The 25,244-nt window shown below is 39.5% G+C and overlaps 1 protein-coding gene across 4 annotated transcripts in view; it reads right to left on the bottom strand.

The window, feature by feature from the left end:
- The window catches only part of PCDH15 (protocadherin related 15), a 620,078-nt gene that overhangs the window by 261,798 nt on the left and 333,036 nt on the right, over positions 1 to 25,244 (bottom strand). For all 4 annotated transcript variants that reach the window (XM_035137532.3, XM_035137542.3, XM_035137541.3 and 1 more), the window contains one exon: positions 19,806 to 19,871. In XM_035137532.3, coding sequence (XP_034993423.1) covers positions 19,806 to 19,871 — 66 coding nt within the window. The remainder of the gene's footprint in view (positions 1 to 19,805; positions 19,872 to 25,244) is intronic.

Below are 25,244 nucleotides of genomic sequence, written 5' to 3'. Positions count from 1 at the left end.
ATCAAGCCTCTAAATGTTCCAGAAATAATATTTGAGTTTACTGACTCTTATCTGGGCCCTATTCACTGATTCTGATTGCCTGAAACCATCAGATGCTACACACACTCTCTCTCTCTTATAACCAGTGCTTTTTTCTTTAAAAAATATGTTTAGGGGTACTCTCATTTTCCTACTCATATTGAAATACTGCCCCTCAATGAGGACAAACTTAGACTCACAAAATGTGTCCCCCCAGGAAAAAAGCATTGCATATAACCATCAGTTTGGCTCAGATTGATCCTAAACATGGGGGAAGAATTCAGAAGAATTCCCTGTCTACATCATACAGAAGGAAAGTGACAGATGCTGTCAAAATTTCATGTGATTATATCCCCCTCCCAAAGCTCTTCATAACCCATATAACTCCTAGGAAAGGATGAACTGCAAATGTCCCAGTTCTCATGTATCTGATGCATAACAGAAATAGCATAGCATGCAGAGCTATTGCTACTTTTTTATTTCTGTAGTAGCTGCAAAGTAACAGACTGTGTCACCCTGCTGGTGCATAAGCTGGTACAACATCCCCCACCCATAGAATCACTTATTTGACAGCTGCTTCCATCAGCCAGATTTGATTGTCAGCTAGAATACAGTCATATGGAGAAAAGGTTAGAAAAGTGCCTATCTCATTTTTGTGAAAGCACCTTGTTATTTGATTGTAGGTTTACAAAAGTGGTTCAAATTCAAAGTAAAAAAAATTAAACTGCAGCTTTCTTTGACTGTTAGCTTATATTTGAATATGCAACAAAAAGCCAAATACATCATTATTAGAGTACAGATCTCACTCACAGAACATTCTCTGGGAAATGAGAACACTTGTTTCCTAACATTCCACACAATACGATTTTCTGCATAAGATTGTGCCTCTTTAATGTTCCCTCACATAAAAACACACACCTGAACGGAAATCTGTTTTAAGAAACACACACTAGCACAATGAATGGAAATGAACTGATCTGGCATGTTCCTTGCTGTGCTGGTTTTCTACTTGTAAGTAAAGGTAAAGGGACCCCTGACCATTAGGTCCAGTTGTGACCGACTCTGGGGTTGCGGCACTCATCTCGCGTTATTGGCCGAGGGAGCCGGCATACAGCTTCCAGGTCATGTGGCCAGCATGACAAAGCCGCTTCTGGTGAACCAGAGCAGCACATGGAAATGCCATTTACCTTCCCGCTGTAGCGGTTCCTATTTATCTACTTGCACTTTGACGTGCTTTTGAACTGCTAGGTTGGCAGGAGCTGGGACCAAGCAACGGTCCCCGTTGCAGGGATTCGAACTGCCGACCTTCAGATCGGCAAGTCCTAGGCTCTGTGGTTTAACCCACAGCGCCACCCGTGTCCCACCCGCGTTTCTACTTGTAGTAAGCTTCAAAACAGGGCAACACCGGCAAATGTGATCTGTAACTTGAATTGATTGAATTCAATTCTACTACCTTGGTCCTGCCACAGTAGAACAGGCCTAAGTCCTTCATCACTGCCTGCTCAAATACTCAAACACACACACACACACACACACACACACACACACACACACACACACTGTCCATGGTTCCTCTGCTTTCTCTAGAAGCTCCCATTCCAATCTCCTCCCTCTCAGTGAAGAACACAACCATTGAAACCCAAATGATATAACAATATCAATATGGAAGAAAAAAGAAGAAGAAAGGAGTTTGATCAATCCGAAATCTTACTGGGTTGGAGGGAGAGATAATAATAAACTGGCTCAGCTATCGTACAAATAACTTTTTATGCTCAGCCGTCAGCACACTGCAGTCCTTTTGCCGTGAAAGTCCAACTCAGTTTTATTCATGAAGCTGAGTAGCATCTTGTATTCTGCCTGAAAGATTTCCCTTTGATTTCACCCTCCAACTCTCTCCTCAAGTAGGAAAGGCAAATAGTTTCTGTCACTGTAGTTGTGCTTTTGAATTTGGTCACTAGTTTCTGGTGTAAATATATGAATGTTTGGGGCTTGTTTGGGCTGCAGCTGATGTTCAGGAAGATATAGGAATTTGCTCTATTTGAATAGTAATAGTAAACAGTTTGTAGTGAACTTTGGTACTGTTCAGGTTTATAATTCCTATCAGAATTCTCTTCACGAAGGTCATGAAGAGGGAGAGAGAGAGAGGGAGAGGGAGAGAGAAAACCAGCTTCAAGAAAGTTTACTGTATTTGATGTACTGTATTTACTTTTTCTTATGGTATGACATATAATACTCAAATATTTTACAGGGTGATTAGTGACCATATTGTACTGAAATCGTCAATCATCACTGAATATATGGGATTGGATCCAGACTTGGTCTTGCTTAGTGTAGACCCATTGAAATCAATAGGGCTGTTGATGTGAATCTTTCTACTCTAAGCATGCATAGCAATGCAATTCTAAGTGTGGTTAAGATTGCAGCCTGCCTAGATGCAAGCTAATATGATACACTTTCAAATTTCCTACTTATTTTTCCATCATTCTATTTCCCCCCCCCCTTTACAGTGGTACCTCAGGTTACAGACGCTTCAGGTTACAGACTCTGCTAACCCATAAATAGTTGTTGTTTAGTCGTTTAGTCGTGTCCGACTCTTCGTGACCCCATGGACCATAGCACGCCAGGCACTCCTGTCTTGCACTGCCTCCCGCAGTTTGGTCAAACTCATGTTCGTAGCTTCGAGAACACTGTCCAACCATCTTGTCCTCTGTCGTCCCCTTCTCCTAGTGCCCTCAATCTTTCCCAACATCAGGGTCTTTTCCAAGGATTCTTCTCTTCTCATGAGGTGGCCAAAGTATTGGAGCCTCAGCTTCACGATCTGTCCTTCCAGGGAGCACTCAGGGCTGATTTCCTTAAGAATAGATAGGTTTGATCTTCTAGCAGTCCATGGGACTCTCAAGAGTCTCCTCCAGCACCATAATTCAAAAGCATCAATTCTTCGACGATCAGCCTTCTTTATGGTCCAGCTCTCACTTCCATACATCACTACTGGGAAAACCATAGCTTTAACTATACGGACCTTTGTCGGCAAAGTGATGTCTCTGCTTTTTAAGATGCTGTCTAGGTTTGTCATTGCTTTTCTCCCAAGAAGCAGGCGTCTTTTAATTTCGTGACTGCTGTCACCATCTGCAGTGATCAAGGAGCCCAAGAAAGTAAAATCTCTCACTGCCTCCATTTCTTCCCCTTCTATTTGCCAGGAGGTGATGGGACCAGTGGCCATGATCTTGGTTTTTTTGATGTTGAGCTTCAGACCATATTTTGCGCTCTCCTCTTTCACCCTCATTAAAAGGTTCTTTAATTCCTCCTCGCTTTCTGCCATCAAGGTTGTGTCATCTGCATATCTGAGGTTGTTGATATTTCTTCCGGCAATCTTAATTCCGGCTTGGGATTCATCTAGTCCAGCCTTTCGCATGATGAATTCTGCATATAAGTTAAATAAGCAGGGAGACAATATACAACCTTGTCGTACTCCTTTCCCAATTTTGAACCAATCAGTTGTTCCATATCCAGTTCTAACTGTAGCTTCTTGTCCCACATAGAGATTTCTCAGGAGACATATGAGGTGATCAGGCACTCCCATTTCTTTAAGAACTTGCCATAGTTTGCTGTGGTCGACACAGTCAAAGGCTTTTGCATAGTCAATGAAGCAGAAGTAGACGTTTTTCTGGAACTCTCTAGCTTTCTCCATAATCCAGCGCATGTTTGCTATTTGGTCTCTGGTTCCTCTGCCCTTTCGAAATCCAGCTTGCACTTCTGGGAGTTCTCGGTCCACATACTGCCTAAGCCTGCCTTGTAGAATTTTAAGCATAACCTTGCTAGCGTGTGAAATGAGCGCAATTGTGCGGTAGTTGGAGCATTCTTTGGCACTGCCCTTCTTTGGAATTGGGATGTAGACTGATCTTCTCCAATCCTCTGGCCATTGCTGAGTTTTCCAAACTTGCTGGCATATTGGGTGTAGCACCTTAACAGCATCATCTTTTAAAATTTTAAATAGTTCAGCTGGAATATCATCACTTCCACTGGCCTTGTTATTAGCAATGCTTTCTAAGGCCCATTTGACTTCACTCTCCAAGATGTCTGGCTCAAGGTCAGCAACCACACTACCTGGGGTGTATGAGACCTCCATATCTTTCTGGTATAATTCCTCTGTGTATTCTTGCCACCTCTTCTTGATGTCTTCTGCTTCTGTTAGGTCCTTACCACTTTTGTCCTTGATTATGGTAATCTTTGTACGAAATGTTCCTTTCATATCTCCAATTTTCTTGAACAGATCTCTGGTTTTCCCCATTCTATTGTTTTCCTCTATTTCTTTGCATTGCTCATTTAAGAAGACCCTCTTGTCTCTCCTTGCTCTTTTTTGGAAATCTGCATTCAGTTTCCTGTATCTTTCCCTGTCTCCCTTGCATTTTGCTTGCCTCCTCTCCTCCGCTATTTGTAAGGCCTCGTTGGATAGCCATTTTGCTTTCTTGCATTTCCTTTTCCTTGGGATGGTTTTCGTTGCTGCCTCCTGTATAATGTTACGAGCCTCCATCCATAGTTCTTCAGGCACTCTGTCCACCAAATCTAAATCCTTAAACCTGTTCCTCACTTCCACTGTGTATTCATAAGGGATTTGATTCAGATTGTATCTTACTGGCCCAGTGGTTTTTCCTACTTTCTTCAGTTTAAGCTGGAATTTTGCTATAAGAAGCTGATGATCTGAGTTACAGTCAGCTCCAGGTCTTGTTTTTGCTGACTGTATAGAGCTTCTCCATCTTTGGCTGCAGAGAATATAATCAATCTGATTTCGATGCTGCCCATTTGGTGATATCCATGTGTAGAGTCGTCTCTTGTGTTGTTGGAAGAGAGTGTTTGTGATGACCAGCTTGTTCTCTTGACAGAACTCTATTAGCCTTTGCCCTGCTTCATTTTGAACTCCAAGGCCAAACTTGCCAGTTGTTCCTTTTATCTCTTGATTCCCTACTTTAGCATTCCAATCCCCTGTAATGAGAAGAACATCCTTCTTTGGTGTCATTTCTAGAAGTTGTTGTAGGTCTTCATAGAATTGGTCAATTTCACTTTCTTCAGCACTGGTAGTTGGTGCATAAACTTGGATTACTGTGATGTTAAAAGGTCTGCCTTGGATTCGTATCGAGATCATTCTGTCATTTTTGAGATTGCATCCCATTACAGCTTTTGCCACTCTTTTGTTGACTATGAGGGCCACTCCATTTCTGCTACAGGATTCTTGCCCACAGTAGTAGATATGATAGTCACCCGAACTGAATTCGCCCATTCCCTTCCATTTTAGTTCACTGATGCCCAGGATGTCGATATTTATTCTTGTCATCTCATTTTTGACCACATCCAGCTTACCTCCACTCATGGTTCTTACATTCCAGGTTCCTATGCAATATTTTTCTTTACAGCATCGGACTTTCCTTTCGCTTCCAGGCATATCCGCAACTGAGCGTCCTTTCGGCTTTGGCCCAGCCGCTTCATCAGCTCTGAATCTACTTGTACTTGTCCTCCGCTCTTCCTCAGTAGCATGTTGGACGCCTTCCGACCTGAGGGGCTCATCTTCCAGCGTCATAACTTTTATATGCCTGTTGTCTTTGTCCATGGAGTTTTCTTGGCAGGGATACTGGAGTGGCTTGCCAGTTCCTTCTCCAGGTGGATCACGTTTAGTCAAAACTCTCCACTATGACCTGTCCATCTTGGGTGGCCCTGCATGGCATAGCTCATAGCTTCTCTGAGTTATTCAAGCCCCTTCGCCACGACAAGGCATTGATCCATGAAGGGGCCCATAAATAGTACCTCGGGTTAAGAACTTTGCTTCAGGATGAGAACAGAAATCGTGCAGTGGTGGCGCGGCAACAGCAGGAGGCCCCATTAGCTAAAGTGGTACCTCAGGTTGAGAACAGTTTCAGGTTAAGAACGGACCTCCAGAATGAATTAAGTTCTTAACCCGAGGTACCACTGTAATTTGTTTATTTTAGTTAGTTAGTTTTTGCTATAGCAAATTCTGGAAATGAGAAACAGTCCTGTGCAGGGTATTGCTCTGTCCAATGTATGCATCATTTATTTATTTATTTATTTTTATTTTTGGTAAAAGTAACTATCATCTGCAAATCCATTTGCTGAATCCATCAAAAAGGCATCTGGAATTCAACTTCGTTGATTTTTATTTTCAAAACAAAAAAAATTGTAATTATTTTTGTTTCGTTTTGTAAATATTTTAGTAGTGATGAAAATCTGAGACAGCCTTAGAAGAATATTGTGAGAAAAGTAACTTCGTCCTGAAAAGAATTAACATTTCCCCCATGCATCCCCAAAACATTCTTTTCCAAGGTAACACTCTATAAAAGTCAGATTTGCAATCCTTATCTCAAGGGGCCTTATCTTCTCATGTCCTCTTTAATGTAAGACAAATTAGTTCAAAGACAAATCCAAGTCCTTCAAAACAGACAACAGCTCAATGCAACTAGAATAAGATGTGGGCAGAGAACAATCAGTATCTGAACAAACTGTTTTGGAAAGCAGACTACAAGCACATAACATTTTATAAGTGGATATTTTATGTAGCTTGTCAGAATGACCACAGCCTCCTCTTCGTTCTGTTTCACCAAGGAACATAGTTTATATAGGTAATTTAGAAAGAGATTACTAAACTGATCCACCTTGTATTTCAGACTGCAACTCAGTTTAAAATATGCCCTTGGAAAATCATGATTGCTTTCCCATTTCTTCTTTCATTATCCAGATAAGTGAACATCTGTACCTTTTGGTTCTCTTATTCAGAAGACTAGCTATTGGATTTCAAGCAAGTATGGGATGAGTAATAATGAACAAAATGGGGCCAAATGAGCTTCATCTCTAAGTCTCATCCTGATTTTGTAAAAAATGTAACCCCAGCTGCCATCCTAACCCCATTTTGTGGCATTAGGCCCCACTGAATTCAATAGGATTAACTCCTGAAAAGAAATGGCTAAAATGGTGGTGTTAATCTCATTTTCCCCAAGTTAATTAGGAACATTCATATGGCTCTTTGCCAATTACACAAAACAGAAACGTCAGGCCAAAATGTAATGATTATTTCTTAAAATCTTAAAGGAGCCCATTCCATGCTTTCCAAAGTTATTTATATTTATAATTCATTAGTGATTTCTATATAGTTATTTACCCAGTGATTCACCCTTTATTGTTTTATTGTATTTTTATGAATTTTTAATATGCTTGCTTTTATTGTTGTACACTGCTTCAATATTTGTAAAATACGGTACTTTAATTATTTTAAAAAACATAAAAATAAAAGGAAACAAGTAGGCAAAGAACTGAAGATTAAATAAATACACAATTTTTCAGCTAAAAGCAGGGCCCAATGCTATGAATATTGTCAAGTATTGCTATTATCTTCATCATCTCTCAGACTCAGTATATCTTTACAAAAATATAATTATACCAAATTTAAAACAAAACATCTAAAATTTATACATATAATAGAAAAACACATCCTGTTAACACAATAAGTGTTAGCATAATATACATACAATAACTAAAGCCTGTTGGAAATTGATAATTATACAAAGCCCATCACATATCAGTAAATGCCAGTAAGCAGATGGAAGTCTTATCCTGGCACCAAAAAGATAGCAATCTTAATGCCAGGTGGGCATAAAATTCCATAAACAGGGCTCTTCAACCTAAAAGGCTCTCTCTTCCTTGTCGCCATTCTCTGAATTTGTCTGAGAGGGATCAGAATTCCCTCCCAAATAATCCCACTACCTGATTCCACACAAACATGAGTGACAAAAGAATTCTGAAATTACATTTTCTACATTGGGGTTTCTCTACAATTTCTCCAAACATCCACCTTTTCTTTGCTATTTTCCTAATATAACATCTAGCCTGCAAAATGAGTTTTTTGTCCTGATCAAGGTATCTAAGTTAAAGTTTTGACATTTTCATTATTAACATAATTTATTACTCACTTTCTTTTACAAAATAATCCCAAGCGATTTATGAAATAACCCAAACGTCAAAGCAAATTTAAGAACCCAAACAATAAAGAGCCTAAAAACTCCATAACATTTGTACAATCAAACCCCAGTAAAAAGTAAGCAACATAATACTATCCAAACTAAGGGCTAAACCCCTGGGTGAAAATACTCCCCCCCCCGGTACCCAAATATATATTGTGATGGAGGCCTGGGGAGAGCATTCCACAATTGGAGAGCCATCCCCCAAATCCCTGACCTCGTGTTGCCACATTCTTGTATGCAAACATTTTGTAGTTACCTTTCAACCTTTATTTTTTTCTCCTAACCTTTTTCATTGCAGAATTATGCATTATCTCCCCCAAGTCAAATCAAATCAAATTTATTAAAACGGTCACAGACCAGCTTCAACTCGTACAGCCTTCAAGTCAATATCTCTTGTAATGCAGCACTCAAAATACCACAGTGTTGTAATGCAACACTCAAAATACCAACTGGCTTAACTAGTTGCTGCCCCCCCCCATTTAAGTTCTGATGAGTGCTAATTTGCTGAAACTTATTTCAGCTGCTGCCAGAGTTATTGCTACTGTATATGAAATCTGAAGGTGTGTGCACACATCACTGAAAATTGGTTGCAGGTGCTACTATTTAGAAAGATAAGTGAGCGGAGTTCTCTCCGCAAGTATACTCGAGTATGTTTTTGTAGATAGAATATTTCACAAGGAAAATTGCCCAAAAGACCTGCAGGAAACTTTTAGAACTGTCTTCCAGCTCCCCAGGCTCTTCTGTTAGATATCTTAGCACAGAAAATGGAATATAAAACAACTCTTTTTTTGTTTGCTTTGATCTAGAATTTAGGTCATTTCCCCCCTCCTGGTAATGAAGTTGCAGCCTGGGTCAGGTTGGGTCCTTGCTCTGGATCTCTGTGTTCTGGTATCCTCTGCTGCATATACGCCATACATTTAAAGCACATGGCTCCCCCCCCCCAAGAATAATGGAAGCTGTAGTTTCCCCTACGGTGTTACAATTTCCAGCACCCTTAATGAACTACAGTTCCCAGGATTTTCTGAGGGGAGTCATGTACTTTAAATGTATGGTGTGTACGCGGTCAAAGAGTCATTTTGCTGATCTGTTGTTGGGCAGTTGTGTATGTGACACAGGAACAGCACTCTGCATCTCAAGATGTTTAATTTCCCTCTCCACAGACACCTTTGTGTGATGATCTAACTGAAAACAGTGGGGCATTCCTACAAATGTACATGGGTTTATGACTGATGACTTTCATATTTCCAAAGGCTTTCTTTCCTTGGGAAAAGGAAAACATACATAGGTAATAAAATGGGTAAAGAAATAATAAAAAAAGGTCAACAATATTCTCTTTTTCAATTGAATTCATATTTAGTCCATTTGTAGGCACAACAATCAAGCAGCAACAGCCAAATTTATGAAAATTGTAAACAGAGATTATAAACCAATAAAAATAATGGATGCAGCAGCTAAATCTAATCATGGATCACAGGGCATCAATAACTACACAGCAGGCATTAAGACCATGAAAATTAATACAACGGTTTTCATTATGAGCAAGTCAACTAAAAAAATTGGCACATTAATACATTACCTTTAAGCTCTAATATGAGTGGTATTTTTATTTACACACAGAAATATTAATTAATGAATTGAACTTTAATATGAAGAACTGATTTGCTTTTGAATCTAGCTCATTAGTGCGCTACTCTCCTCTTAGGAATTAATTTAACATCTAATGGCATATCTGTTTCTTGGTGCATCATTTCATAATCTTTGATTCTCAGCATTAAATCTGACTGCTGGGAATCTTTTAGCAATGAGCACTGTTTTAACATGCAGACAATTTCATATGAATGCTTCTCAGTCCTAGAGATTATGCATGGCTGTCTGCAGAGTGCAGACCATGGAAAAAGATGATTCGTAGAGTTAAAGAAAGGACACCTCTTTCAAAGTAGGATGAGCACAATGAAGCTCTGCACCACAACCATGAGAATTTCATCAAAATTTTCTCTTCCCTTTCATAATTTTCAAGTGTCATTTATTTTATTAATTGGAGAGTGGTTAAACAAAAAAAAATCAGGATAAATTTTTCAGCACACACTAGGTGAACCCAACAAATCAGAGAAACATAGAACTGTAAAGTTGGAAGGGACCCCGAGGGTCATCTAATCCAACCCCCTGCAATGAGCATGCTCAGCAGCCATGAAATGCCAAATGACTGGAAAGGAAATGGAATCTCATGGAAGAAGAGCATGGCTGGCTACAAAGAAACACTCCACATTATTGCTATGATAATAGCAAACTTAGGTGCTGAGTTATGACAGCTATGTAGCCAAAGCAGGGTTCCTGATAAACATGGTGGAAGTATTAGCTCTGCAGCAGTAGATTCAGACCCACCCACCCACCCCGGAAGGGCCCCTAAGGGAGTTAGCTGCTCCCCTCCCCAAAACCAACCCAGTAAGATCTAAACATGCTCAGGGTCTATATGTAAAGTATCCTCAAAGGAATGGCTAGCTGACTGGCTGAAACACTGAACAGGAAGACTCCATCCAGCACTGGTGGGTCTCTGATGCTGAATTTAATAGATTACAAAAATTATTACTGTCCAAATAAAATGTTCATTCTATATTTCCTGACAGCTGCTATGATAATTATCACATTAATATGGAACTAGACAACCTCCCCCATTCTCCCAATTACTTGAGTAAACACTTCCATATTATTGCTAAATCCTAAAATGGTGTTGAACATTTGGCCCTATTCAAAATCTCTTATTTTTTCCCATTTCATTTTTTTAAAAAAATTTCTATATTCTTTTTTATCTTTAAAGCTTATTTGATATATAGATATTTTGTGACATTTTGTTGTTTTAAATTTAAGAATTCTTGTTATCTCTTTGTAAATCAGTTAAAATGAAATATAAAAAGTTATCCCGGAATAATTGCCTTTCCTTTAGAGTTATATGAGCGTTATTTTGTGTTTTTTAGAATTTTCTTTTCCTTTGGAGTGGCGGAGCCATCACAGAGACCGCAAATCCGAGTTTCCCTTTGGTGTCTGCAACTGCAATCTCTTTGATCTGACTAGTATATTTTAACACACAATATATTTCATGCCAGGCAAAAATAACACTCTCCACTTACTTGTTCATGTATAATGCATGACATGGACAGAAATGTGTGGCTGCACAGCTGCTTATCTATTCTCAGTGACTGCCAGGCACAAACAACCAGGGTCAGCCCAAGACATTTTGCTGCCTGAGGCAAAGAACAAGATGCTGCCCTCCCTGGTTCCATGTCCAGAAGCTGACTGGACTGCCAGTTAAATCCTCCACCATACATTCACCATACCTCAGGACAACAGAGGAGTGCTGCGGTGCATTGTCAGTCAGGTAGCACTGACAGCATACCACAGCTGAGGAGATTACCTCACAGTAAAGCTGGCCCTGTGAGCAACATTACGTGCTACAAATGCATGTCATAAAACCTCAAGTGATACCGGGCCTCTGCGGAAGGAGTTTTCAGAGGAAAATGACTAGCAGAGGAAGAATTAAATACTTGTCTCCTCCCATAGCCCTTCTGTTACAAATATCATACACATACACAGTGAGGCTTTGCAACATGTGTGAAAGAAAGAAAGAAAGAAAGAAAGAAAGAAAGAAAGAGAACAGAAGGTTGTGAGGGGAAGAGGGGGACCTTTTGTCAGGTTCCCAGCTTGATAACACAGTAAGCATAGATAATTAAAAATGGCGATTTATTGCAAAAACAAACAAACAGATAGCTCCAGGTGGCTCTAACGAAGCCTTCGGCACCATTACTCAAGCTGACCCTTCTGAACAGTTCTTCTGGCGTCTCCGCAGATATTGAACTTACGACCCTGACATCTCTTGTTTTGCTTCCGATCTAACAACACCCCCATTTGGCCACTCCGCGGACTTATTGGATCAGCTCCAACCTCTTCCGGGTCTGAGAGGGGTTTGTTCATGCCTGATTGTGTTTCCGGAAAACTTTGGCTGTGTTCCAGCCTGCTCCCAGCTACTGCCTTATCAACTGGCTCGTCAAGGTCAGGAAGAGCCAAAGACTGCAGCTGCTGGCTCTCTCCTGTCTGACTAACATCAAAGCCTCCCTGTTCTTGGCTGCTTTCTGCAGTTGGCCGCAAACCTTCACTTTGAGCTGGCTCATTCCTGACACCTTTATACAGAGCCTATTTGTATACAAATCAGGTGTGCCACCAAGATCCCACTTCTCCTCCACATATGCATTGATGCCTGGGGAGCACATTGCTTCCCTCAGGAGAGACCAGGGCAACCAGAAATGAACCTAGAAAGAAGCAGTTAAATGTGCTTAGGCTTCATTTGAGGTAAGGATGGAGACTTAGGGTTTAAGCCAGGCATCCCCAAACTTCGGCCCTCCAGATGTTTTGGACAACAATTCCCACCTTCCCCGACCACTGGTCCTGTAATGTTGGGGATCATGGGAGTTGTAGGCCAAAACATCTGGAGGGCCGCAGTTTGGGGATGCCTGGTTTAAGCCAAAAAACCCCGAGAGAGATGGTTTACTAGAAAAGGGTTTGCTAGAAGGGTGATGTGGCACAACATAGATGTTCTTCTACCATTAGAGACATCGAGGAAGAAACGATGCCATTCTAAGACAGAGACCTTCATTTGATTCAGAGTCACAGAACTGGAGGGTAAAGGTTATGGACAGAGGTACATTGTGATAACAGCAGGATGAGATGGGAAGGACATCTATGGCTGCTTGGATCCCTTCTGATTCTACATTTGTGCAAGAATGGAAATTCCTTCATTTGTGTATGGATTGAAGATAGGGCAATCTGTCAATTTTAGTTACTGTTTTTCTCATTTCTCCCCCACACTTAAATTGAGTTTCTCCACATTTCCACATCAGTTTGTGATTTAAATAATAATTTAAAAGTTCACATGAAAATTCACCAGTGGTTAGTGCAAATTTCTCTTAAAACACACATTTGTAATATCTGTTTTGCATGGGTTTTCATGTTATTTGCATTAATATATCCTTCCTTTTATATGCACATTCTTACCATAGTATATTAATTTCTGTACATATTACTCAACACATTACAAAATTCAGAGAAGTGTGGATTTCGAAGGGTGGCTTTATTTCAATTTGCACATTGTTTTGGAGAGAGAGAAAGAGTATTAAGTAGGTTTGCCTTTAAATGTGAACTGAAATTGATTTTCTCCCCTATCCCTAGAAGGAATTGGTGAATGGGTTTGGTAGCCAAGTTCTAGACAGAGCTGAGATTACTGAGAGAAGGTGAAAGAAGTCAAAAGGTTATAGCAGTTAAGACAAGAGATCCCTAGAGCAAGATCCTGAGTTAAAAGTTGATGGGATGGAGACAGGGGGACAGCTTGATGACTGGGGAACAAAGAAGAGGAAAGCATGAAAGATTAAAGCTGAGGATTCCTGTTTGTTCAACAGGGTGGAAGCTAATGTTATATGTGAGAGAAATTAAGAAGAGGAATACTTGGGAGAATAAATCAGTGCACAATTGAGAATACTGAGTTTGACATATCTTGAGGAGGGGGGAGTAAAATAATTGGAAAGAAAAAGCAAGCTATTGTCTGCCTGGTAGATAATTTCTTCTGTTTCTTCTGGTCTTTTGTGTAAATACATATCCAGTGCATGTGGTGATACAAAGCAGGAAAAATTATTAGGAGTTAAAGAGGATTTGATGAAAGATAGTGGGCACCTTTCTTATTTTAAAATATAGTGAAACCATCAGAGGCACCAATTACAGCAGGAGGAAACAGTTGTATTATCTAGATATTTCAAAGAAGTGTAAAAGAGATATGGAGTTAATAAAGCAAACTGATGAACTGTTGGTTAAGAACAGAGCCCTTATTTTAGAAGATATAATATTCTAAAGAAGCAGCACATATTAAATGGTTACTGGCACCCCTTTGCCTATTTTCCATTCAAGTTATAGACACCAAAGGCAGCTGTGCCTGTTACCCAACATTCCTAATAAAATCAAAGGGTTGTTCTTTTTAGCCAACAGACAGTTCACTTCTTCATCATAACTAAAAGAACTCAAGGATGCCTGCCAAAAGCTAGAGTCTTATGTTAGTTACAGCTAATGACTAGCAGGTGGTTGTGTGTGTAGAGGGAGCAAAAGATAGATAAAAGGAAACAATTTATTTAGAGTTTGTAAATTCTTCTATTATTTTGTATCAAGGCTATTAAAGGGAAATCAAGTTAACCTCTGGTAGTGCAAACAGCAAAACATTTTATATTCTGAATTATTATGGGGATTTCTGAAGTTATAACAAAGGATTTGCAATACACACAAGCAATGCAAAATTACATCTTGCTATTCAGCATAAGATATATATACAGATATACAAGCTTGACACACTGCATGTCCAAGGAGAGCCAGCTAATTCTCTTGGCTGGGTGGTATGATGATGGTTGTAGGGTTGGGAAATATTGTGGGTGAGTATGTATCGGGAGTATGTATACTACATTAATTTAGTAAGTATCTGGCATCTGGCATCCAGTTTCACAGATTGTACCAGTTTTGAAACAGCAGTACCGCTGCCAATTATACATTGCTGGAAAATAGTCATATTGGTGTCAAGGGAATTAGTTCTACTGCTTCCTTGCGCCCTGCTTGTTGCTGTTTTCTTTTTCTTTTTTCATTTGTGAATTGCTTCCCATAAAGCATCCTAAAACTATTTACAATATAATAGCATATATATATACAATGATTGCAATTTTTAATATGTAACAGTTTTCTGTTAATTGGGTCAATAGTATAATCCAACTAAAAATTAAGTAAAGTCTGACATTGTATAAACACTGGCAGATGTCCACCAAATGGTGGGAATATGTATGCTACTATGATTATAAAGAGGGGCCATAGATTAATGGATGAGTTAGTCCTTCTAGCTTCCTTTTCCAGATGGCACCCTCTTTCTTTCACTTGGCCACTTCTCCTCCCTTACCTCAGCCCTGTGTCCCCATCTTCTCATTCCACATGTTCAACTACTGTATATCCCGTTACCATGGACATCTTAGGATGATGTCAACCAAATGCTGGGACTATGTTGTGGAATATATCCATCAGGAAGTGCTGCCAGTGATGGTATGTATTAATGCCAACCAAAAATTATTTACAGTATTACCACTCTTTCCCTTTGCATACACTTTCTCTTCCTTCTTTTTTTGGGTGGGCAGAATCTCTGTATTTTAAGCTTCCTGTCAGTCAAAACTGTAAGCGCTGCTAATCCTTCCACTGCCCTTCTCAATTAGTATATAGAGCTAGGAACCTCTCAGCATTCAGACAAGTGAATGGACAGAGGAGCTGATTGGCTGGTTGCTCTACTTGCTGTGGCTGTTTCAATATCTTTTAGGCAGCCATTTTCTTACTGTTGTTTCTAAGGGCAGTTGGCAATTTGACGTCTCTCTTTCAGATGAAAGGACATAGGTTCCCCAGACAGACTCAATTATCTTCCCATCCCTCATAGTTTCCTGGCAATTGCTCTTCCTTAAAGTCAGCAAAGCAGTTTAAGAGGAAATGGTCTGGACATCTGGAACCTTACTACAGAAAACAATTGCATAAATCTACTTTGCACACTCATCTACTAAAACAAAGGTATCCTAAATGCTGCCTAATGTACGATCTTGCTAAAGGAAAAAGTTTGTAAAGACAAAGAGAATTAATTTCCCTAGTAGATGACAAAACTTCAGAAGTATGTGTATAAAAACACCTGCTTCAAAAAGTGATATATTTATAAATCTGTAAAGGGATATATCTCAATGTATTACATTTCATTTGACCTACTTTGACTGACTAGAACATGTAAAGTTGAAATATCACGCTACCTCCTCCTTCCCAAAAGTATCACAATCCTGAAATATCTCTGACATAAACAATAAGTCTGCTAGCACACCTGCAGAAAAGGCATTTATTTGTGCTGAGGACTATTTATATTCTCATATTCTTACGGCTACCATCAATTATCATATAAATAGTTGAAGTCTTTACTGACTTATTTATGAATAATGCATTTGTGTCTATTGCCTTCAAGGGAAAGTAAGGAACATTCTTTGAAGCTCATAAATGCTTTCTAATGCAAAACAAGAAGTAGCTTGTATGAGTTTACAGTTAAGATGTTCAGGTTGTTTGGATTCTGTTCCAATATTTTAAAGGCATGCTTGAAAGCTGCTCCAGTGTTATGCCATTCAACCCTTAAACCATAAGGGGACAAAGTTTTTATTTTATTTTTTACACTAGATACTTAAGGGCTTGGCAGAATTGTATGAGTAATCTTATTCATATGAGCTGCTAGTTCACTAGATCACGTCATATCACCCGACTACTTAACTTAGCTAATCCTCTCCACTCCCCTAATGTTTGTAGTAAGAAAATGACGCTTTAAGAGAACCTTCCAAATTTAGCCTTCAGCCAGTTGAGGCATTGCTCCTGAGACTTAAGTTGTGATAATTGAGGCTAGAACATTTTTGATGAATATCAAATAGCCAATTAGCAATCATTCCAATTAGGTATCCCATTCCATCTCATTCCTATTAGGCTTCCTTGCTCCCAGACTTGCAGCCCAAGTGACTGAATGAATTAATGAACAACAAGCACAGCAAAGTGAATTACAACAAGGTACTGCAAAAGGCAAAAGGGATGCAGATGGTGCTGTGGTTTAAACCATAGAGCCTAGGGCTTGCTGATCAGAAGGTTGGCAGTTCAAATCCCCACGACGGGGTGAGCTCCCATTGCTGGGTCCCAGCTCCTGCCAACCTAGCAGTTCGAAAGCACGCCAAAAAGTGCAAGTAGATAAATAGATACTGCCCTGGTGGGAAGGTAAATAGGGCTTCCGTGCGCTGCTCTGGTTTTGGTGTTCCATTGCGCCAGAAGCGGCTTAGTCATGCTGGCCACATGACCCTGAAAAACTGCAGACAAATGCCGGCTCCCTCGGCCTGTAAAGCGAGATAAGTGCCCCAACCCCAGAGTCATCTGCGCCTGGACTTAACTGTCAGGGGTCCTTTACCTTTACCTTTTTAGCTGCTTTAGTAAACTAGAGATGGTGGTAAATTTAGGGAACTGGTAGGCAGGGGTGGGTGGGGAGGAAATCTGTGCCTTGCAATGAGCATAGTTCCAATTTATGCTCCAAATTTGGGCTCAGTTCTTAATGGGCTTTCTGCCAGTCAGTTCTCCTTGACAGCTCTCTTGCCTCCTCTCCTTCCCAAACCAATGTACTGTTGTGAATGGGGCACACTGGGAGAGAGGACAACTACTGAATATAGTGGAGGGCATTCAGACCTTATTCTTAAGCCATGAATGCATTTGATGGGGTGCATGGGACTTCTCATTTCCTATGCCTAGCAATTTAACAAACTGGACATATAGGCATAGAAATTATACCTGAAACCTGAGCTTTCTTGCTTTCTTTTTTAGAACTGACTGGCCATGGAGGCTTTGAAAAACAGAATTTATCATAAGGTGAGCTGGGAGAGCTCACCCATCAGTATCTGTACTAACAAAGCATATGGAAAAACTTCCATTAGAATAAATGGGACTCTCACATAATAACCATGGATGCAGTCTCAAGTGGCACACTGCAGGTATGTGTGCTTCCCCTGGAGTTTGTTTCTGAGACATATCTACCTAGCACTTTTAAAACAGCATTCTATCTCACTAGGGAAGCAGACGGCTGTGATTCATTCAGATAAGAAACGCAAGTACATTTCAGCATTTATTTTACATCCGAAGTATTTGCAAATGTCTATTTTCTTTTGCATCTTCTTTAAATGAAACATGGGAACCTTTTTTTAAAAAATAAAAAAGCAGCATTACAAACCTACACAGCCCTTCTTATGTGCCAGTAACTGACAACACACTGGCATGATCCTTAAGCAAAAAGAGATAATTGCAATAAATGACTACTTTTTGGCAGCAATAAGGAAAGAAAAAATCAACTACACTCTGGGTAAAAGGAACGCCATTCAGACAGAAATATCTTCATTAACATTTAGTATATTTGCATTTACCAGATGGAAAATGCTTATGGCAAATACCTTTACTACAGAATTAATGAATATGAGAGATGAAATCATAAATTTGACTTGAAGCAAGCAGCAGCAAATTATATTTTACTTTGGTTAGCAAACACAATGGTGCTTATTTAATAACAGATGCACTCTTGTTGCTTTTTGTGCCAACTCTCATTTTGCAGTACAATATGCTTTTTTTTAAAAAAAGTGTACAGTTATATGTGTGTGAGAGAGAGCTGTGGCTTTCTGGTGCAGCTGTTGTCAGTCAAGGCAAAGATATCTGTGCAATTTCATTTCCTTCTCATCTAGCCTTTCATGACTTTCGTGGACAAGTGCACAAGGAGATCGAGACAGGAAGAAAGGTGTATTGTTAAAAGCCATGCCGCCAGAGGCTTCAACAATAGTTCACACCACACAGAAGCATCAAACATAACTGGATCTTAAACTCCTTGGGGCAAAATGAGATTAAACGTCCAGCTCTTTTAGCTATTAGGGACTTCATAGCATGGCCAGGCAATCTGAAGCTGAATAATTGGCTTTCAAAGTTTAGTACAAATGAACACACTGCATCATGTTGTATCACTTCCAGGATGCCACCACAAGGAGTTGAGTTAATCGTAAATATTAGCATACACATAGACCCACAACTTACTAAGCATCACAATAAATCTTTCAGTAGTCCCCACTCCTCACTACTCATGTTCTACAAGGTAACGGAGTTCAGAATATTGTTTAAATGGCAGTGGCGTATGCTGCTTGTTTCACTACCCTTCAGAGGAAAGTTGATGGGAAAGGCCACTTCAGTTAATTTGCAAGGGTGGAAAAATTTGAATATTTGTTTCAGGAAGAATTAGGCTTCATACCTTCTTCAAAAAACAAATTTCCAGGTGTGGGAAATGACGGTAATCATCATCATCATCATCCTCCTCCTCTCCCTTCAGACCATAGGATATATAGCAGGCTTCTTCAACCTCGGCCCTCCATATGTTTTGAGACTACAATTCCCATCATCCCTGACCACTGGTCCTGCTAGCTAGGGATCATGGGAGTTGTAGGCCAAAAACATCTGGAGGGCCAAGGTTGAGGAAGCCTGATATATAGCCTTGGAGTTAGGAGGTAATGCCAGATAGATCACGGATGGAGCCTTGTGAGAACTGACTATGTAGAGATATGCCTTGGTCAGTCAAGTAAAGGCATACCTGTCTATAGTATCCTAGGAAGAAATCTGATGGTTGTGCTGGTGGGACAATGGAGCAAATGGCAAAACCTCTCAAGGTATTCACAAAATAGCTTTTCAATTGATTCTGGCCCCTTACCCCTGAGATTTTTTACTTTTTACCCTGGATTCTCTAAGGGAGAGATCAATTTCTGGTCAGAACTGAACCCTGGAAACTTACTGGATGCACCAGAAAAATAATTTATATTGGAGAAAGATATTAATTATTTGAACCAGAAAAGAAACAAGCTTTTTGCAGTGAAAAGTCAATGTGAATCATTATCACCAACTTTTTAAATAGTGCTCACTGAAGACTGAAAAATAAAATGAACTGCATGAGGCTGGATTCAACTAACCTTGTGCACTAATGGAAAGCCCCTCTACTCCCCACTGTGCCTCCTTCACATCTACTCTGGAGGGTTCAGGGAACTCCCACAACAGCATTTGAGGGAAGAGGGGAACGATCATATTTGCATTACATTGATTTCCACCCATTATTAGCATCTGATGCGTACTCACCATTCCGACTCTCTTCATCAATTGGAACTATTGTTGCTGGAGGACCTGCCCTGGCCAACTTGCAGTCTACAAATATGAAAATAAAAAGTTACATCAAATCGCAGAGTATGACGGTGGTGGAAAAATCTTTGTCATTAATTTGCAATAGGCGCGACCAGTTTCCAAAGTACTTACCCAGATTTTACCTAGCTCTTAATTAAGTGAACTCCTTGTGACATAAGGGTTTTTCTTAGCAAGATTTTAGCATAGGCTTTGGTATATGACTTTAACAGCTTTCAGACGAGGACTGGGTTTACATGTAACACTATGCAATGGTTAACATAAACCAAGATTTGCAAAACAACAATGGATTGTGGTTTTTAGTGGTTTGTTCAAGGTTAATGTGCTGGGCTGGGTTCAGATGACCAAATAAATCCATGGAGTCATTGCATAAGCAGACCAACAGAACTTTCCCTCCCTCTCCTGTCCCCCCCCCCAAAACCCAAATCTCCAGAGGCTGCAAGGAACCCCAGAGTAGATATGGGGGGGGGGGTTTCCAGGGGAGAGGGAGTAGAAGTTCTGTTGCACAAGAATAAGTTGTTCCACTCAAATAATGACTTTGTTGCATACAATCCATAGTTTATAAACCATGGCTTCACCTTACATGCAAACCAGGCCATCATCTGTATTGTTTTACTAGGATACTAGCATCTACTTGCTAAAAAAATTATTTCATGTACACAAACACCAAGTCTTTGTCACATCACAAAACAGTACCATTCACTTGCTACTTTTTTAATTGTGTGTTGTGCTAAACAGAAGTCCTTGTGCTAAACAGAAATCAGGACAGAGATAATGTGATGGCAATTTAACCCAAAATAATAACACAAAAGAATGATTAAAAGGAATAAATTATAATTAAAGCTTCACAACAGAAACAAACATAATTGAAATTTAATTGCAACACAAGTCTCTAATTAGAGTGACTGAACAGAATTTCAATAAAGTTCTAAACAAAGTAAAAACAGACAAGCAATTTTCAGGAAGTTACTGTTTGCCATCTTACCCTCATATTGCCAGTCTGGAAGGAAGTTAAGAGTCATCAGTGGAAGCAGAGCAGAATAATGAAAGAAAATAAGTAAGATTTTGCTGTGGTTTGTAGAGAAAGTTTTAAAGACACATAAATCAGTACAAGAGATTTGAGGAAATATACGTATGTATATTATTCACCACAGTGCAGCAGAGAAGTTGCTGTCAAGAGCCCAGGACAATCTTAACAAACACGGTAATTGCAGTGTATAATATTTCATACAGAAACCATCCACAGCCTACATTAGATGAAATAATAATTCATTCTGATTCAGCAGCTTCTTGCATTCATGCAAAGCCTTCTCCATTCAATTCTGTGGAGAGGCAACTGCTGTGGAGTCTCCCTCCCAACTGAAGTGAATAGTATTTACTGAGGTCGAGGCTCTGTGTGAGAGAATCTGCAAACCTCTACACTGAGGAGGGTGAGAGCTATCTATAACCTGGTATTTATAAAAGAACAAGTAAAAGTGTTGTGTGTTTTAAGAGCAATGGACAGCAGAAGGAAAAAATCTAATTTGTTCTTTTAAATAGAGGGGGTGGGTGACCATCTCACGATCTGTATGATTTAGCTGAGATTCCTGCATTGCAAGAGACTGGAGTAGGTGACCCTCAAGGACCCTTACAGCTTTAAAGAGTCATGGAATTGTAAGGAAGTGAAGATATATAGTTATTGTAAATTTATACCCCACATTTTTTTCCTGTACAGGGTTCAGCACAGCTTACAGATAAAATAAGAACAGCTATAAAGATAGGGGGAATCATTAAAAAAAACAATTAAACATCAACAGAATTAAAACTATGCAAGCATTAACCAAGTTAATGAAGAATATGAAACATCACATCATCTATTAAGGTTTATCCAGACTTTAATATCTGAACTCTACATTATTTCGAAACTGACAAAATGGAAATGCCTGTTTAATTTCCATTTGATGAAAGGATAAAATAATACTACAAATGACAGGAGGAAGTCTGTCCATCTTGACACTGCTTGGTCAAGTCTCTATTGACTCTATTGACTATCCCAACTGGTGCCCGCCAGCTGTTTAAACAAGTCCCATCAGACACAGCCAGCTTATACTGGCTTGAGCTAATGGGAGTTGTAGTCAGAAGCATCCAGAGGACAACAGGTTGGACAAGATTAGCTGAGTGAAAGGCAGGACTAGCAGACTCTTCAAAGTCACAGGAAGAAGGAAACAGAAAAGCCCTGTTCCATGAATGTAAGTCTGCTAACTTTCTTACACACCAAACCTATTTTTCTAACCACATAATTTGCAGAAGTAAAATTCTCTTCTATTTGACTCTTCCATCATAGATTTAGTATTAGGGACCTCTGAGGATTTCTTTCAGTCCATGTTATAAAGCAACCAACCCGATTTGCCCTTCCAAGGTTAATATAAACATTCTTTGATTTTCACACATCTTTGAATATACAGTAATTGGCTTTAAAAGACAAGCAAATCAAACCAGAATGTACACAAAAATGTATATTTTAGTTTCAAATGCATACAGAAATGCATATTTTGGTGAAAAAATATAATCAGGATTGCAGGTTTTCATCTACTGCAGAATGACATGGAAATGGGAATGAATGGACTTATGGATCAATTCATGCAAAAGTGACGCCAAATGGAAATAGATGTCCCTGTCTGCTAATATTACAAACCCCAGATATCCAGGCTATAGTTCTCTTTTACAATTACATGTCACTAGGGGCATGATTACACTGAGACCAACACAGAGAAGGATTCTGCACAACCATTAGATTTTTACTATCACCAGCATTAAATCTTTGTTACTAATGAGATTCTTTGCTCAAGTTGAAAACCTTGGACAAGAAGGCGGTAAAAGGAGTGCAAGAAGGGAGTAACAAAACAATGATGAGGGAATGTTGAATTTATACCAGCTTGCAAATATTGCCAGGCAGGAGGAAAGAAACCTGTGCTGAAATCAACATAGTTGACAAATGGCAGGTGACAGGCATCTTCTTAATTAAAATGCACATCATACATGAACAGTAGCAAACCTCAAGAAGCATTTCTATCTTTATATCTGCGATGCTGCTTAAAATACTGAAACAATTCAGCTCATGCCTTGCACTTCTGCTGCTTGCATACCACAGCTTTTATTCTCACACCTTGGAGAATTCAAGGATATCTATTTACAAAGCAGTTTTTGATATATATTTGTTGCTACATCCTTTAGTTCAACAAGATGCACTCCCTGTTCAAGAACTGGGCTTTTTAAAAATTAGATTTTTTTTCAAGTCAGTGAACACTGAACATATATACTGATATAGTATCTCTCTTACACACACGCCTTCTCTGCTTGTGTCAAGAGAGTGTCAGGAATAATAATAAAAAACCACACACATTTTGAAAGCACAGCTACCACCTTACTCTTGTGATGCCTCTATGTGAAAAAGATGCATATTTTCTTCCCACTCTATAATTTCATTTGCTGTTTAAGAAATAAAAACAAAGATGAATAAATGCTATTTTTTTAAAAAAGAAATCTCTATCCCATCACCAAGGACCTCAAAGTGAAGTGCATGTTATCTTGTTTTAACTTCACTTTCACCATCTGAGAAAGAGTAATGTGACTATGCCTACCTGTGTGGTCAAGTAAGAATTACAACCTGAGGTTTCCATATCTAAACCCAACGTGTGTTCAGTGACACCAGCCTAGATCTTCCTCACAGCATGTTGATGTTGAATTTTCTAGAATGGAGGACCATGATGCAACAAACAAACAAACAAAAAACCCACACCCCTACAAGTGAATGATAATAGAAAAGTCTGTGCAGTCACAGGGGACAGACTGGTAGTGGTAGCAGAACCACAGTCTGCAGTAGGCAGCTGTAGCCACCAATCATGTAATTTTCCTGCAATAATGCTCTGCTGCAGCATTGTTGCAGAGCAATGGGGGGGGGGTACTTAAAGTGGTGGCCCTACAGAAAGTAATTAAAAAAAATGAGCTGGGATATATGTATGGGCCAAATCCACAACAGGCATCAGTACCAGTGGGTCTTGATAACAACTTGAGGTTTCTGAGCACTGATGTTGGACGTTGCCTAGATGTCTATTCTGCTTACTATATTTATTTCACTGTAATCTCCACTGCGTACCTATTCATTTCTGAAACTAAAGGGAAATTAAGCAAAGGCTGTTAGTTTCTAATTAATTTATATGTGAAACAAATGAAAATATATAAATGAATGGGAGAAGTGAATGAACCCCCCCCCCCATTTGTTACCATTATTTCCATTCCATTCTCCTAGGAGATCTTATTGAAATTGACAAGAGGCACTGAATTGTATGGTTTTAAAAAGAGACACATTCCTAGAACAGTATATATGCGTGTTCAGATGTTCGCCAGAACATGCAAATGCTCTATTAATAGAGAGGGGCAGGGAACACGCCCCGCCAACCTTCCTCATGTTGTGCAGGAATGGTCTGTAGGGGACTTCAACTCATTCGATTGGATTTTCAGTAATTATGCATGCTGTAACAAAGAACTGTACACTTGGGAATGTATACATTTTCTTATTGTTCCTCACTGTTTGTTTCCATTTTTATGTTGTTAATAAAAAGTGAACTGTGGCTCAACAGAAAGTGTCAATTTTAAGTGTCAAAGAAGTAGCACAACTAAAATAAAGTAATTGGCATACTGCTCTAACTTGACCCAAGAAAGACAGCAGATTGCGATTATGCTCGAACACATCCTCAAATATATCTCATCAGAGGTGTAAAATATTCACCATAAACATGCCTGTCAAATCCTAGTTTAACACTCATGTATATGTATGTTAAAGTGACATCCTATCCATGAACACACAAAGACACACTGAGTTGGTTACAGCGCAGCGCTGATAACACCAAGGTCATTGGTTTGATCCCCATATGGGTGCCCATTCCTGCCTTGCAGGAAATTGGACTAGATGATTCATGGGGTCCACTCCAACTCTATGATTCTATCATTCTAGCATAACAATAATGAAATAGACCAGGAGTCTGACTCAGTAGAACAAAATATGTTCCTATACTCTCAAAAACAAGTTCTTCCAAACATTAATTTTTCTCTATTATTTCCAAATGCCAATCCTCCCTCAATGCATTTGTGCCAGTTGCGTTTTCCTTCAATACAGTCTGATCTTGTTTGTAGCTTGATCCTCAGACAGCAAAAATTAAGCTGCTACTATCTAATCTACTCAATATGCCAGCTATCCCACTTCTCAATACTGCAGCCCAGCAAATGCCAACTTGTTACTCTAGCTTCTAAGTAGGGTGGCCCTAGGAAGGAAAGTCAGCAATACCTCCATTTCTTTTGTGCCTCCTGATTTGGCATGAAATGCCATCTCCATCTTGGATA

The sequence above is a fragment of the Zootoca vivipara genome, chromosome 5, assembly GCF_965207765.1.
Source record: "Zootoca vivipara chromosome 5, rZooViv2.hap1.1, whole genome shotgun sequence".
Lineage (NCBI taxonomy): Eukaryota > Metazoa > Chordata > Lepidosauria > Squamata > Lacertidae > Zootoca > Zootoca vivipara.
The sequence above is the reverse complement of the archived record's forward strand: the minus strand, read 5'-3'. Positions and strand labels throughout refer to the sequence as shown.